This window comes from Malurus melanocephalus, unplaced genomic scaffold, assembly GCF_030028575.1.
Source record: "Malurus melanocephalus ecotype Western Australia unplaced genomic scaffold, MMel_1.1 scaffold_265, whole genome shotgun sequence".
NCBI lineage: Eukaryota > Metazoa > Chordata > Aves > Passeriformes > Maluridae > Malurus > Malurus melanocephalus.
The window spans coordinates 491,192-505,680 of NW_026623497.1; the positions used below are offsets into that span (position 1 = coordinate 491,192).

The 14,489-nt window shown below is 38.4% G+C and overlaps 1 protein-coding gene across 2 annotated transcripts in view; it reads right to left on the minus strand.

Moving 5' to 3' along the window:
* Positions 1 to 420: 420 nt before the first annotated feature.
* SLC7A11 (solute carrier family 7 member 11) overlaps positions 421 to 14,489 on the minus strand; it is a 52,790-nt gene continuing 38,721 nt past the window's right edge. For both annotated transcript variants that reach the window (XM_057375944.1, XM_057375943.1), the window contains 6 exons: positions 13,758 to 13,881; positions 12,603 to 12,706; positions 12,040 to 12,136; positions 8,976 to 9,125; positions 7,137 to 7,314; positions 421 to 2,597 (listed from right to left, as the gene is read on the minus strand). In XM_057375944.1, the coding sequence (XP_057231927.1) occupies positions 2,530 to 2,597; positions 7,137 to 7,314; positions 8,976 to 9,125; positions 12,040 to 12,136; positions 12,603 to 12,706; positions 13,758 to 13,881 (721 nt within the window). In that variant the 3' untranslated portion in view covers positions 421 to 2,529. The remainder of the gene's footprint in view (positions 2,598 to 7,136; positions 7,315 to 8,975; positions 9,126 to 12,039; positions 12,137 to 12,602; positions 12,707 to 13,757; positions 13,882 to 14,489) is intronic.

Here is a 14,489-nt window from a genome sequence, read left to right on the forward strand (position 1 = left end):
ATCTTATAAAAGAACTTGATGCTTAAGAAAAAGTGCTATAACACGTTGTTTTTTTTTCTCCATTTGTGAAGATATGCCTCACTTCCAAGTGTAATAAAAATACTTAATATTGCCTTTCATAATACAATGGAAACCCAATTACATTATTTTGTACAGTGCTTGCATGTGTTAAAGAAACCAAACCTGACATTAAAATCCCTGTGGACCCTAAAAAAAGGGGTTTTTTTTTTTGCATGTAATTTTTTTTCTTCCTAAAATATACAACTTCACAATCAATGAATCATAAGATTTCCCTTGGGATGAATTAAAGGAATTAAACCTTTACATGAACTAAACCTAGTAAAATATGCTCACTGTATCAGGCTTCAGAAACATTTCTAAACCTCAAAGACCACAATGAGAAAATAAAGAAACATTCMGTTATATTTATGGAGCCCATTTATTTCTACAAGTTAATGCTGCCTACATTTGAACTTTCAAGTAATGTGGCACAACAGGAGTGAATACATGGGAATGAAACAGAGTGAAAAACTCACATCCACTGTCACTCTTCAGGTGATTTTGCTCTGGACTCCATGTATACTTCATCCATTAGAGCTCAAATGGATTAGGTGCAATCCTGGAGGGTGCCAGATAGTTTATTTCTGTCAGAAACAAGTAGTTTGGGTACTCTGAAGATGTTCCATGATGACAGAGGCCAAACCCTGATGAAGGGGGATGGCAGGAGATGGTCTCAAAGGCAGAATTACGACTGAAATGTAAGTACTAAATAAACACATCTACTATCAACACAAAAAAACTCCCTCAGAATATTCCCCTAAAAAAAGTTTCAAATAACACTTTAAGTTAATGTAAAAAGAAAACATTTAAAGACAAACATTGTTTGCAAAATGTTTTCTGTGTCTTAAATTACTACTCTTCTATATAATCAGTCACTTGTTTTTCCCTACTTTTGTGAAATTCCACCACAGAGATACAAAATAAAAAAAAACATGTATACATTTAAGACATATTACTGTAGACCTCTAAAGCAGTAGATAWTCTGGATATATACAAAATGTATACAATACATAGTCTCCCTTTACTGTAGTGGTCTGGCTATTAGTTGTGCTTTTCTCCCAATTTAGGAAGTTAAATGCTGCTTAGTTCCATAATAATTTTCATGAAACATGATTTGCTGACAGCAGACAGCTCAAATAGTAGTGCATTCAATAGTTAAGTGTTACATACTTAACAGTGATAATAAACCTAAATTTTAAGGTTGAGTAGTCATTACCAAAACAAAACTGTTTTTCTAAGTATTAAAAAAACTTACCTATCTTTATATAACTATCTTTAAAAAGGGCAAAATTTCAGCCCATATTTGAGCCAGAGCTCAGCTCAAAAATATTCTGAAGATKAATTTCATTTGATTTTATCAGTTTTAATGGCTTTTCTGTTTCTGCTGAAATAAAACCCATGAGAAAACAGGAAAAGCATCTGTTCCTCAGTGTCACAAAGCCCTGTTAACTGGAGTGTGCTTGAGTGAAAAGCCCACAGATCAAGTACATATCCTACTCAAATCAGCAAATCTGCTGTAGCCTGCCCTATATCTTATTCATAAAAAGTTATTGTTTTTATTGTTATGTCTATACTGCGTTCCCACCAGTGTCTGTCTGTCTACCAATGCTGATATAAAATTTTAAAATCTGGTTTTCCTGGCTCTTAACTGCAGGACCACATGCTTCCAGGTGGGAAATGCTCATACAGCAATGGAGGTCACATTCAAGTATTTTGACTCAATTTGAAGATCATTGCTCACCTTGCTGGATTGTGTAGGTAGACAAAGAAAAATTGCTAAACCAGARATCCAGCCTGGTAACAATTCCAGCATGGTAAAAAAATTAACATTCATCAAATTACTGCTAAAATTCCCATGCTAAAATCATCTTGCCCCACTGACAGAAATACTAAGTCTCAAAAGATATTTCTGTTGGCTATGGTATAAGAGTTCTGGAATGAAGAAACCTTGAGCTTGCTATTGCAAAGGTTTGGTGAGTGGTGCTTCTGAATCAGTATGTTCAGGCTCCAGTGAGTCAAAAGAAGCCAAACCAGGCTGCCAAACAGAGTGATGGGAAGAACATATCATAGAAAACAGCAGTTTTATCTCCTCCTTGCTCTGGTGAGAGCTGGGATCTCCAGGGACAGCAAGCAGTACACCCAGCTATTACACATCACTTAAACATATCTTCAATGACAAGGCAACCATAAAAGTAGTTTGATGAACTTACAGTTTGTTAAAATAGGACACTGTACCAAAAGAAATAGTTCCCTTGTAGCACAAGTGGTTGCCTTCTACGTATAAACCAGTCATGTTAAAAAATACTTTGCAACAGCATCATAAAAGACAAATCTGGTAACTTGCTCAGAGTCMATCTCGACTGTGACTTGTTCCTCCAGTTTGTTTCATGTTAGGAAGAGCGATAAATCTCCCTAGTGTCTTTATTTCAGGTTGAAATGAAACACCAAACCAAAAGCTGTACATGATGATCATGATTTCTGGTCTTCCTCCGGTGGGATGACTTCCAAGAGGATTTGCAATGTTCTGGTTACCCTGCCTGCAAAGAGAAAAGTATGCACATGATAAGTTGTTTTGCTGGGGATATGAAGAAGGAGAAGCAGTCAGGAAAATTATCTTAGCTTCTATACATCCTACTTGCACATAATGTTCACACAGGTCATATATATCACATATATATATATATATATAATTTAAATTCAAAATTTTCTTCTTTTTAACCATGTTTTCTTTGCCTCTGATCCAAGGCTATGCATATGCAATAATAATGGAAGGGTACGGATGTATAATCTTATCCAATAAAAGTCTGCAACCTTTTAAAGGCTATCTTAAAAAATTACTACTCTGCATAACTGTTTAGTTTTAATCAAGTTGTAATATTGAAATAAAAGTCTGGAAGAGTTCAAAGAAGTTAATTTAGCTGTGCCAAGACCTGCTTACGCAGCTAAAATAAAATAAATTTTAAAAAAGGAACTAATTATTACAAAGCTTCACAGGTCACATATCCAAAACAACTTCATGTTTTCTTTTTGTCACTCTGAACATTTATTTCTTTCTGGTGATTTTGATGGTTGTCTTTTAGGGGTACTGATGCCTAAATGGCAGAGTTAATTCACATACACCACATATAGAATAGTAAAAGAACATTTTATTATGATCCCTTTCACCTATCACTCTTTTTTACTATCCTATTTTAAATAAGCAGGAATTGCTGTAAAAGAAAGTTCTGATTTTCCTTGAATGTCGACATTGACACCAGTGCAAAGCCAGGAATGTAAAACAGTGSAACTCACAGAAGATATGAACTGAAACCACCTTTCTGACCTCCTGTCTGAGGCAGATTCTACCATTCTTTCCTCTTTTCTCTGCATGTCACCACTTCWTTGCAAAGCCAGGTTGCCCTCAGACTATAAACTGAAAGGTTCAGAGAGGCTGAGTCTCCAGGGATTGCATTTTCTTCCCATCTGCCTTCCCTACCTGTGGTGGGGACATCAGAGCTGGGCTGAGTGTGGCAGGGACAAAGGACAGGAGGAAAACCAGCAGCAGGAAAACAGCAGGGCTTTGCCCCTGCCAGCCCAGGCCTTCCAGCTTTGAGGACAAGCAAAGGGAAAAAGAGAATTTTACAAAGCTGAGCAATGGTGTAAAAGCTCTTGGAAAAGGGCACAGCAGCRGAGGAAAATCCTGGGCATCTCTAGAGCTGGCTGTGATTTTGATACACTGTTCACCTCAGTGGACAGACCCATCAGCAGCAAGACCTTGCCCAGTCCTTCATTTCCATGCAGCAGTTTTGCTCTCTGCTTGGATGAGGCCACGGAGGAGCAGACAAGTTGGGGGAACTGGCATTTTTTTGTTGCAATGTACTCAGAATAAATCAGAATAAGGAGCATTCTCCCCTATGAAAATGTTCCAGTCTGTCTCTAGTCAGCATCTCTGTGTTGTCTGCTTGGAGCAGTACCCAGAGTTACAGGACCAGTTTCACATTTGTCATAGGATAACATAGTTAACAGTGTATGTAACTTCTCCAGCCCCCTTTAAACACTAATTTTCCCTTTCAATAGAAGAATTTACTGCAAATTGGTCCCAGGGGACAACCTTTATTAAAAAACCCAGACCTGGTATCTACACAAGCACAACATAAAGTTTAGGTGAYGAAAGAAAGCAGGAACTTTAATGCATATGACTCGATAAGAAATCTGTGACAACAAAATGCTGAGCTAATTTCCCATGGATGCCATCATAAACTCAACAAAGAGAGGCTAACTGAGCATATAACACCTGGTCCTAATTGAGCAAGTGTCATCCTCTGTTGTTGCTAAATAACCCTGGCAGAGACATTTTGTTATTTGAAGAGGTTTCATTTCCAGTAAGGGCTCAGCTATGAAAAGAAAGGATTCAGCTTCCAAGCTCCTCTCAGTTCAACCCACTGTAAAGAAATAGATGTTTTGAGTCTAAGGTTGGGTTTTGAACTAAGGAAGTACAGCTAGAAGCATTCTTGTGCTAATGACGCATCCTTTTACACACTGATCTGSCGCTAGGCTTGAACTATTTTCATTTTCAAATTAGTTCTACAAAAAGCAAGAAAGCAGAGGTCAAATGAAGCTGAAAATTATTTGTCCCAACACATCTAATGCTACAGCAAAATGCCTTTGGAAGATGAGAGGACAAAATGTTATTCTCATTTCAAAATACCATCCCAGAACTTAGAAGCCCTACAAATTGTAAAGTTACCTTTTGTTCAGTGCAGCAATTTCGTAAAGAGAATGGACAATGTAAATGCCATAAGCATTCAGACTTGGGAGAGGATTCCTTGGGTAATCCATTCAAGGATAATCAGCCTGAAACTCCTTTCAGAAATAAGTTATCTTTAGGCTGGCTCTTTCGTCCCATGTCTCATTCTGTCTGCCCAATACCCCTCCTCTCCCCTGATCTTTACAAAACCTGTTCAGGACATTCCCTCTGACCTTAAGTGGGTCTGGTCTGTACCCATGGGTTTTTGCACCTTTTGGGGTTTATGAGCAGCAGYCATTTCTCATCACCAAAGTACAGCTGGGCAGCTGAACCAGGCAATGTCTCAAGGTGACTTTTCAAAGCCCCACATGGTCCTTTACCCCATGTCTGGAATTACACTTTCACACCTATATAAGACATACTGTTTCAAGGTTAGAATATCAAGCTTGCAGCTGCCCAATTTCTTTTCTATATCTCACAGACGTACCTTAAGTGAATTTGTCCTCATTCAATACCTTTTGTAAATGTTCTCAGGCTATACAGTGGGGCTCCCTAGTACTCACCCTAATGCCAATTTAATGACTCCACACAGAAAGTTTATTGCTTCTTAGGGAAAAGAAAAATCTGTTYATTTCACAAGTAAATCTCCACTCTGCTCCACCTCAAAAGTGTCAGCATCACTTTTCTGTCATTCCTGTTGTTATTTAGGGGGTAACAATTGCAAAGCTAACAAAGCTGTTTCCCTCACTGACTGGCATGTGCTGCCTTCCCCTCTGAGCCAGTATCCCGTGCCCATCCATAGGTAGGACAAGACACCAAGCCTTCTTTCTAGGAAGAGAATTTTGTGTTCTCTCAAAAGCTAGAAATTATTCACCTTCATTGTCACAGCTGGCAGAAAAATCTTCACAAATATCCAGTCTACCTTAAAGAGGATATTCTTTCTCTCACCCAAGTAATGTAGTTCAACACTGGCATCCTGTGGCCAAAGATTCAAGTAGCTGTATTCCTAAACTTCTAAGACATGACAGAAAATGTTAAAAAGTTCCTGGGTTTGATAAGAGAAAAATTCCTAGTCCCTAAATGTCAAGACTGAGAAATTATAAACAGACTAAACCCTAACTACATAATTTTCATACAACTGTTTTAATTCGTACTGAAGGTTTCTACCCATTCCTAGGACACTGCAAGTAATAGATAACTTTTTGGCTATAAAATKAAGAGCTTGCTAGCTTTAAACTAGTATGTTTTTCTGTAAATACTTTCTGCCCTATTGCTTATGGATTTCCCAGCATGTATTGAGAGGGACATTCACATATTATACATCAAACAGGTTACAATGATATAACGTGTTTCTATAGAGAAAATACATACAACTGGTTATAGTTTAATTACATGTAAAAACACTATTCTTGTGAGCAGCTCATTTTAAATCAACAAGTAAGACTAAGCACAGAACACAATATGCATTTTTGATTCAGCATCTATACAAACTATTTTTAAAGATTTCACAGGCTGAGTTTCAGTTTTGCAGCAAAAGAAGTTTTATTTTGTTTTTGTTTAATAAACTATCCATCATTCCTTAAATAGCTTGCCAATAGTCTTATTTCATGTTTCGAAAATTTCTTTCATTTTGGAAGCCTATGATCCCAAGTAACAAAAATTTGAGAATGAAGAGCTGTAATAAATGATACTGACTTCTAATTGAAATATTCCAAATAATCCTTCTCTAACACTTCCACATATGCTTCCAAAACCTTTCAGAAATGGTGCAGAAATTATTCTCAATGTATTTCACGCGTGAAATACTACTAGCCAAGTCACACAGAAATCATTCTTCATGAAGCACACAAATAATTTCCATATAGGCATGTCAGCCATGGTATATTTTTCTATCACCTWGTCAGGAGCCCCTGCTAAGGACAATATCCCCATGCCCATCCTGCCTGAACCTGTCCTATTCCAAACACTCCTCAGTGGTCCACATGGTCTCAGTAGGGATCTCCAAGCTCAGTATTTCAAATGGATTCCCCAAGGAGTGCAATACTGTCTTTATCAGCACAGAGACACTGTAGGGAGAAGGTGATGGGTGATTTCAAAGGAATTAGATGTTTGTAGGGGAGGGAAGGGAAGAAGCATAAGTCATTAAAAGCCAATCACTGGCTGAAGAACATCCTTGCTGTGAATGTACCTCATTAGTTATGGGACATTGCCACCAGCAGAGCAATGCTTAGAGCCTGTGTCTGAAAGAAACTTGTGCTGAGAGCATCAATACAAAGGATTTCACAACATGGGAGAGCTCTGAGAAACTCTGGAAGCCAACATGAAAGAGAGGATTCCCACCAGAACTCACCTAGAAGCTTTCTGAACCACTTTGGCTTATTGTCCCATACAATAAAGAGGTAGTAGGCAGGAATGCCAGTCAGGGTKATTGCAAATCCAATCCCTGTGTTCACTGGGTCAGAGTAAAGTGACAGTGCAACCATGAAGAGGCAGGTGAAGGAAAACAATGCTGGAATAAATAGAGGAACCTGAAAAATAATCACACAAAGAGCCATTAAATAATAAGGTCACTGTAAAGTAATAATTAAGTAATGACTAAAGTAATAACTTTCCATGAAATGTAAATTGGATAAGACCCAGCAGTACAGGACAGTTCTGGAGAAATCAGGGTATCTAGAATAAGCAACAAAATGTCTGTGACTGCGGAAGCCAAGCACTTCAGACTGCCTAAGCAGTGAGAACTACAGAAGTGTCTTAATTACACTCTAAAACACTCCAGTGTTTTACATCCTTTAAAATGTAAGGACTGTAAATAAGTTACATTGTAAAAGTCCTTCCTCTAATCCCCCAGTAGATAAGCAAGCAGGTCTAACCACAGTAAAGATTTCCACTTTGATAATTACCCATTAGAAAATATTTTAGAACACAACCAGGAGCTCAAGTCACCTTTTAAAACTATTAAGAACATATTGATTTTCCTCCAAAGGTAAAAATCAAAATCTAGCAGGAAGAGAGCAAATTAAACAGTAATTTGACTAGTGATAAAGATATTTGATGTCTGTAATGCACCTGACAGCTATTGAAAAAGCACTTTCTGACTGTATGACTGATAGCATTGCTTGTGTCAGTGTGGAAAGCACACAAAGTAGCAATATCAAATTTATTTGCTCAATTTTCAAAACACCATTACAATCACTTTTAGCAGCTCTCTGAAGGAAACGCCTACTGGCATGGCTTATGAGACAWTAAGTGTAATGGAGAACTGAGAATTCCCTGGAGATTTTTCTCTTYCTTTCATGCCTCAAAGCATTACTGTTCCTCTTTTGTGCACCAAGCATTTTTTTAATCAAAGCAAAACACCTTGTACTGTTGACCTCCTTATTTATAAATATACCTACAAGAACGCAACAAAACACATTCTTAGTTCTTCACAAAATAGGCTTCTTAGCAGAACCTAAATAGGGACAGATTTCTCCATTTTTTTGGTGATGAATATTATCTTTCTGGATACAGAGCAGGACAACTGACTTTGTAAGTTTGATACTTAAAACAAGCAAGAAAAATAACAGAACTAAGGCCAAAATAGCTACTGTTCAATGACCTGGGCTATTAGCATTTTCTTTCTGGGTTTCACAATAACTCTTTCTGCAAGCCCACTGCAAGTGCCAGATTTTACAATAACACTAACCACTTATTCTCATAGAAAACTGGCATATTTGATATTGGATATGCAATGTTCTATATATTAATTTTTATGCTTGACGTGWCATTTTGGTGGTAAAATTATCCAGGCCTTTATCAAAGGAGACATTAAATACAGGACAGGCTGAAAATCAGGTTGGCACATGTAACCCCAATATTTGCAGTCTGTGACTGCAGAGGGCTCAAGGTATTTTTACACTGCTTGCATCACACAGCCTGAACACAGTAGACAGGCAAAACTGAGTAAACACCTTCATTTCAGCACAGCAGCTTCAGTCTGCACCCCAACTGTAGGAGAGAGGTAAGAATTCTTTTCCAGAATGGCACACAACTGGGAAAACTCTCACCTTCACTGCAAAAGACTATTTACTCTTAGCACTGTTTTTCCTGAAAAAGATGCTACATCAGAAAATGCTCCTTTGCTGTCTAACCACAGGATGGAGAAAGGGAGAAGGATTCATGTAAAACAGTAGAGAGCAGAGATTACCTTGAAAGGACGAGGCATATCAGGACGTTTATATCTGAGATAAATCAACCCAGCRACTACTAGTCCAATAAAAAGCCACCTGGCAAAGCTGAGGAAATTCAAGAGGCTGTAGAGATCCCCATTGAATAACATTATCATTGTGAGAGGATGCTGCAAAAGAAATTCAAAGCRTAAGAGGGGTTTAAGTAGATCAATCTCTATTCTTTTACAGCAGTGATGTCAAATTTTTCCACAGGGACAAGCAGCACAGCCTTATGTACACACCTGAGTGCCACAGAAAAAAAGCTGCTCTGAGGTACAACTCTTCTGKGAGGCAGACATTATTATGTATAAACTAGAGTGGTGTGTTGTGAGTTACATGGTTATTGTAGGCTACATGGATCTATTTCAMAACAAATGGATAAAAACCATGCTTGCATTTGGGGATGAAAGAATAAGTTGAATTCACCATATCCCTCATTGTTCAAGAGGGAAGATCCTGGAATTGAGAACCTTTAGGTTTATAACAAGGCAACAGGTGAAATCGACAGCAGATGCAGTAAAACACTGGGCTAAATTTTTACACAGGGAAAACTAAGTTGTATTATTTATCCAGATTCACAGCCTTTCTCTCCTTTTTTTCAGAGCAGTGCAGTCAATATGGATTTGAACCACAAGGATCAATATTTCAAATGTGGGTCTCTGGCTTCCAACCTCTAATGACTTCTAAAGTACTTGGTTCTTTACAYACAGATATTAAGGAAACTCCTTCTATGTACATGTCAAAGGAAATTGTCCCACTGACTTATACGGGCAAGATTTCTTCTCTACAGACTCAGTTTCTAAAAGTTTAAAATCTCAGTTATAACTRTAATGCAAGCTATATATGATAATGCAAACTTTAGCTATCAAGAAAAAAATACAAGAAAGCAGGATTGCAATCACATTACTATTTCTTTCAATTAATACACACATCTATCAAACACCAGAACACTGGTGAGGAAAACATCCGGTCCAGGTAGTTTGGTTTGCAAATTTGGATGCAGATTGAGATGCAGATTGAAATGCAGATTGAAATGATGATAGAGCTCAGTGTGGGAGCCTGAGACAAGAGGCTGTGAATTGTCAGCCTGTGGGATAACAAAGGGTATGAAAGATTGGTGACACCAGCCAGATCAATGGACACTGGGTGACACAGCAGGAGCCAGGAACTGTCAATCCTTTGGGTACCAAAGCAGATGAAAACCTATGAAGTCAGCAAAGTGGGTGGACATGGAGAGGGGGCAGGAACCAAGATTTGGGAGGAAGAGCAAGACTTGTGTGTGGAGAGACTGTGGGGTATAAAAGGCAGGGGGTTCCTTTGTTGGGGGTCCCTCCTTGGGGACACCAGCTTGGCTGGTTTTTGTTCCTGTGCTGGGACTAAGTGACTTTGAAACAAGACATCTGATACTCTGCCATGGGAAACTTGGGGTCAAACCAGTGGGGAAATTGGCCTGACTGTGAGTGGGATGTGCAGGAGTACAGCAGTGACCCATTGAGTCACTGGAGCCACCACAGTGTGGCTCCAGTGCCAGCAGTGACATCCCTGGCACTGGGAATGTGACTGCCAGGAAGTTTCGTGAATGGTCAGACTGATAAGTTTCTCTMACAATATTACAAACAGATTTCTTAATTCCAAAAAAGTGTTGGTTTGTTGGGTGTTTTTTAATTTAACAAGCCTCAAACTCATGCTCATTATCTCAGTTTATGCTCAAGAGCTCTTTCCTTTCTTACAGYGTGCAGACCTTGGAAGGTGAAAGTGAATAGGAAAATGCTAAAATTACTATTGATGCAGAATATATCCTGCCACTGCTCTATTTGAACAAGGTGAGCTAAAAAATGGCAATCTTTGAAGGAAAGCCATCTTCTTATGAGAATCTGGCTTTTTCAAAGGAAATCAATGCACTCATGTAACAGGACCAAATGCAATAGCAGAAAATGTCTGTCAGGAAAAAAAAACATATTAATACATATTGTGCAATTCATTCCACAAAAACCAGTCAATGCAATTTACCCACAAGGTATGACTACACCCAAAGAAATAAAATGTAAACTGAATGCTTATGGAAAATTAATTTCATTAAAACTTTTTACCATAATCACACTACCTAATTTTCAAAATTTCAAAGCCTATGGTTGTATGTGAACATATAAAATTCCACAATTCAGCAGTGAGCTTATAGGCATCAATAGCAAAAACTGATTTAAATTCCACAAGCATCTGGTCTTACTAGCATAGATTCATATATGCATCTTTTGCTGTAGCTGGAAGTGCCTAAATATGGCAGAGGCCTCTCCAGATACATTGCAGTCATTGATCATAAAAGAGGGACTGAACATGCATGATTATGAAGACTGCAAGTTAAGTGAAAACCTTCCTGGTACYATGCAAACTGAACTTTGAAGTTAGTATTTTGACTTTTAATCCTAATATTTTACCATACAAATTAGTCTGCAAAGCAAAAACATGGCCAACATTAACCTCTGCTGCTCTTTTAGAAGTCAGTAACAGGATTTCCACTAAAGCACCAGTGGTTTTCCTTAGAAAATTCACAGACTATTTCCCAGGCATAAGTTTTCTAATTTTTTTAATCACCACTCTGCTGCACTGCTGAGAGTTTCCCCTCCATTATCTTAGTGCATAACTGTTTTCATTTTTCACTATAAGGTAGTATAACAAACCTTTAGGGTACTCCCAGATGCTGGTGTTTAGTTCAACTTTCAGTTAACTGAATACTTTTTTTGTTTGTTTAACTGGAATTTGTTTCTCTGAAAAGGGAACTAGCTCATCACKAGCAGGTCCTTAGAAATTCAGAGCAATAAGACATGAATTAGTTTGCAGCAATAGGCAAGAAARCAAGGACGAGATGATAGAATAAGAACAACTCCCAAATCTCATTCCTCTTTCTCCTGTCACCCACCCTGCCCAAAGCCAATGTACACATTAATAAATGAGACCCAAGCAGTGCCCAAATTCTGTTCAAATCCTCCAGGAAAAGTCTGTAATATGAATTCTAGTGCAGGAACATTTGTTTGTATTATTTACCAAAACAATGACAGCTGGCAGAGGAGTGTGCTTGCGGACATGAATCATGGAGAGAATTTCCGGAAGGTGACCCTCACGGGATGCAACGAAGAACATCCTGGTGGTAAATAAATGTGGACAGACTTTAAATGTGGTCATTATTGTGAGTAGGCAGAGTGGCTCATGAAAGTCACAGAGCACAGCAGCACTTCTGAGTCTTGTTTGAGGTATTCTGAATGAAAGCACTGGCAGGAGAAACCCACATGCAAAAATCAAAACCATCTMTGAATGAATCCCTTAATTGATGTTTGGAATGAATTCATATTTTCCCTCCAATTTTCCTCTTTCACATTAAAAAAAAAAAAAAGCAGCCATTAATCAAGGGATCCCTCGGAGGGATTAATTTCCAAACCATTCAAAAGATTTTAAAAATAGTACCCTAAATGAAGGGCAAAAATGGYCTACACCTGGCAAACAGTACAGTTATTGTTCATATCCTGCTAAAGGAATGAATCCTATTCTCCCTTCCCCTTGCTTCTATACTTTTCTATGTCTCTCAAGCCCTCACCCCCAGCAGAGCTCACCTGGAGACTGCAAAAATGCCACCATTCATAGATCCAAAGCAGGAGAGAGCCACAAACACTGGTACAGCCAAAGAAAAGTTTCCCATTAGTCGTTCAGCAAAGGTCTGTTAGAGAAGAGAGAGAAACACACAATGATTTTTCATAAAATGGGAAAGCAATTTTACCCTATCATGATGTTAGTTGTACCCCCTTTTCTGCCTCCCTCTCCAAAAGTTGTGCTGTGCATTTGTGCCTGGAATCAGGCCCTGACTCGTGTCAATTTAGACCATTATGTCTCCAAAGAAGACCGAGTCTGACTGGATCAAGGTCTGATCTGCACCCATATTATCTTTTTTCTACAGCCTTCATTGCACTCAGGTACTACCCAGTGGTATAGTCCATCCATTTCATGCTTTAGTGTTTTAGGTGAGCAGAAGAACCTAAATTGGAGTTTGGGACACCACAGGAGGCATGCACAATTTTCTTCATGTTTACAAAARGTTTTCTTTCTAGATCACCCATTAGCTACAGAATTTGGTCTTTTTTCAAAACCCACACCAATTGAAATAGCCACAGGCAGTGTCACARCTGGAAAAGAAATGGAATTATATATTTCCTCATTGTGACTCAGAAGCCACAGATATAAAAATCAGTGTCACCACCACAATTCAGCAAGAACAATCAAAGSAGTATTTCCTAGTGCAGGTTACATTGCAACTCCTTCCCAAATAAGCTCCAGTATTGATAACAACCCCCTTCCAAAGTACTCAGGATACACATTATGTAGAGACAAAGTTATGGTCTTCTGCTACACAAGATAATTCAGAGGTCTCTCTTCCATAAATATCAGTGATTCCTGCTTCCCAGGAGCTGAAGTTACAATTTTGCACTGAATTTTTCAAACAGGTACTTGGCTATAGAATTTAAGTCTGATTGACTYTGTTATAAGAGGTAAACAAATTCAGTCTAATGTTATATTATAAACACTACAATGTCATTAAATGCAATCCCACTCATCAGTCAAAAATCAAATTTCACCAAGATGCTAACAAATGCTGCCATACTAAAACTGACTGGATGTCCACCCAACTATTTTCCCCTCAGAAATACGAATAATATCAGCAAACACAACTGCAGCAGGGATATATCTTTATATTTTTTTCTTCTATAACTTACCACTGCTACAGCTTTTGAAAGCAGCAATTCCCCAGGACTGATTGTAGTGAAATAAGCCACGTTTGTTAACACATAGCCAACTGTGACGATAATCATTGAAATRCATATTGCGAGGGGTATGTTTCTGAAATACACAAGGCAGCTCATTATTTTRCAATCTGGTTGCTAGTCCCTGAACATGAAACAAACAACATGAGAAGAAGCCACTAAATGATGGTGAATGCACATTTTGTGTTCCCAAAAAGATCATCATTAGAAACTACCAGAAAACAAAAGGAATAAACAAACCCTCCAGATAAAGGATGTTTATAATGAAGAYGTGAGAAACCATCTGAGGGAGGAGCCCTTGTGAACACCAAGGGGTTTGTGGCCCCCATGTTTGCCATATAAGTATGGCCCATTTGAGCTGCCCACTCAGATTGACTTGCAAGCTGAACCCAAACACTTGCAGGGGTTTGACATGTTCCCTTGGATGCCAAAATATCCAGCATGTAAAATTCTACCCTTTCCTCCTGGGTGCATTCCTCCCCTCACAAACCTTACCACATCCCACTTATCTCTCTCACTATTCAGGGGAACATGAGAGCAGAATATGACACAGAAATAGAAACAGCATAAATTTGTATATTTAGCACRGCACAAATGATATTGAAAAGCRCACTCCCCCTAACATCCTACCWAAAAGACAGAACATTAAAAACAAAYRTATYRYAATGYCARACTTTTATATAG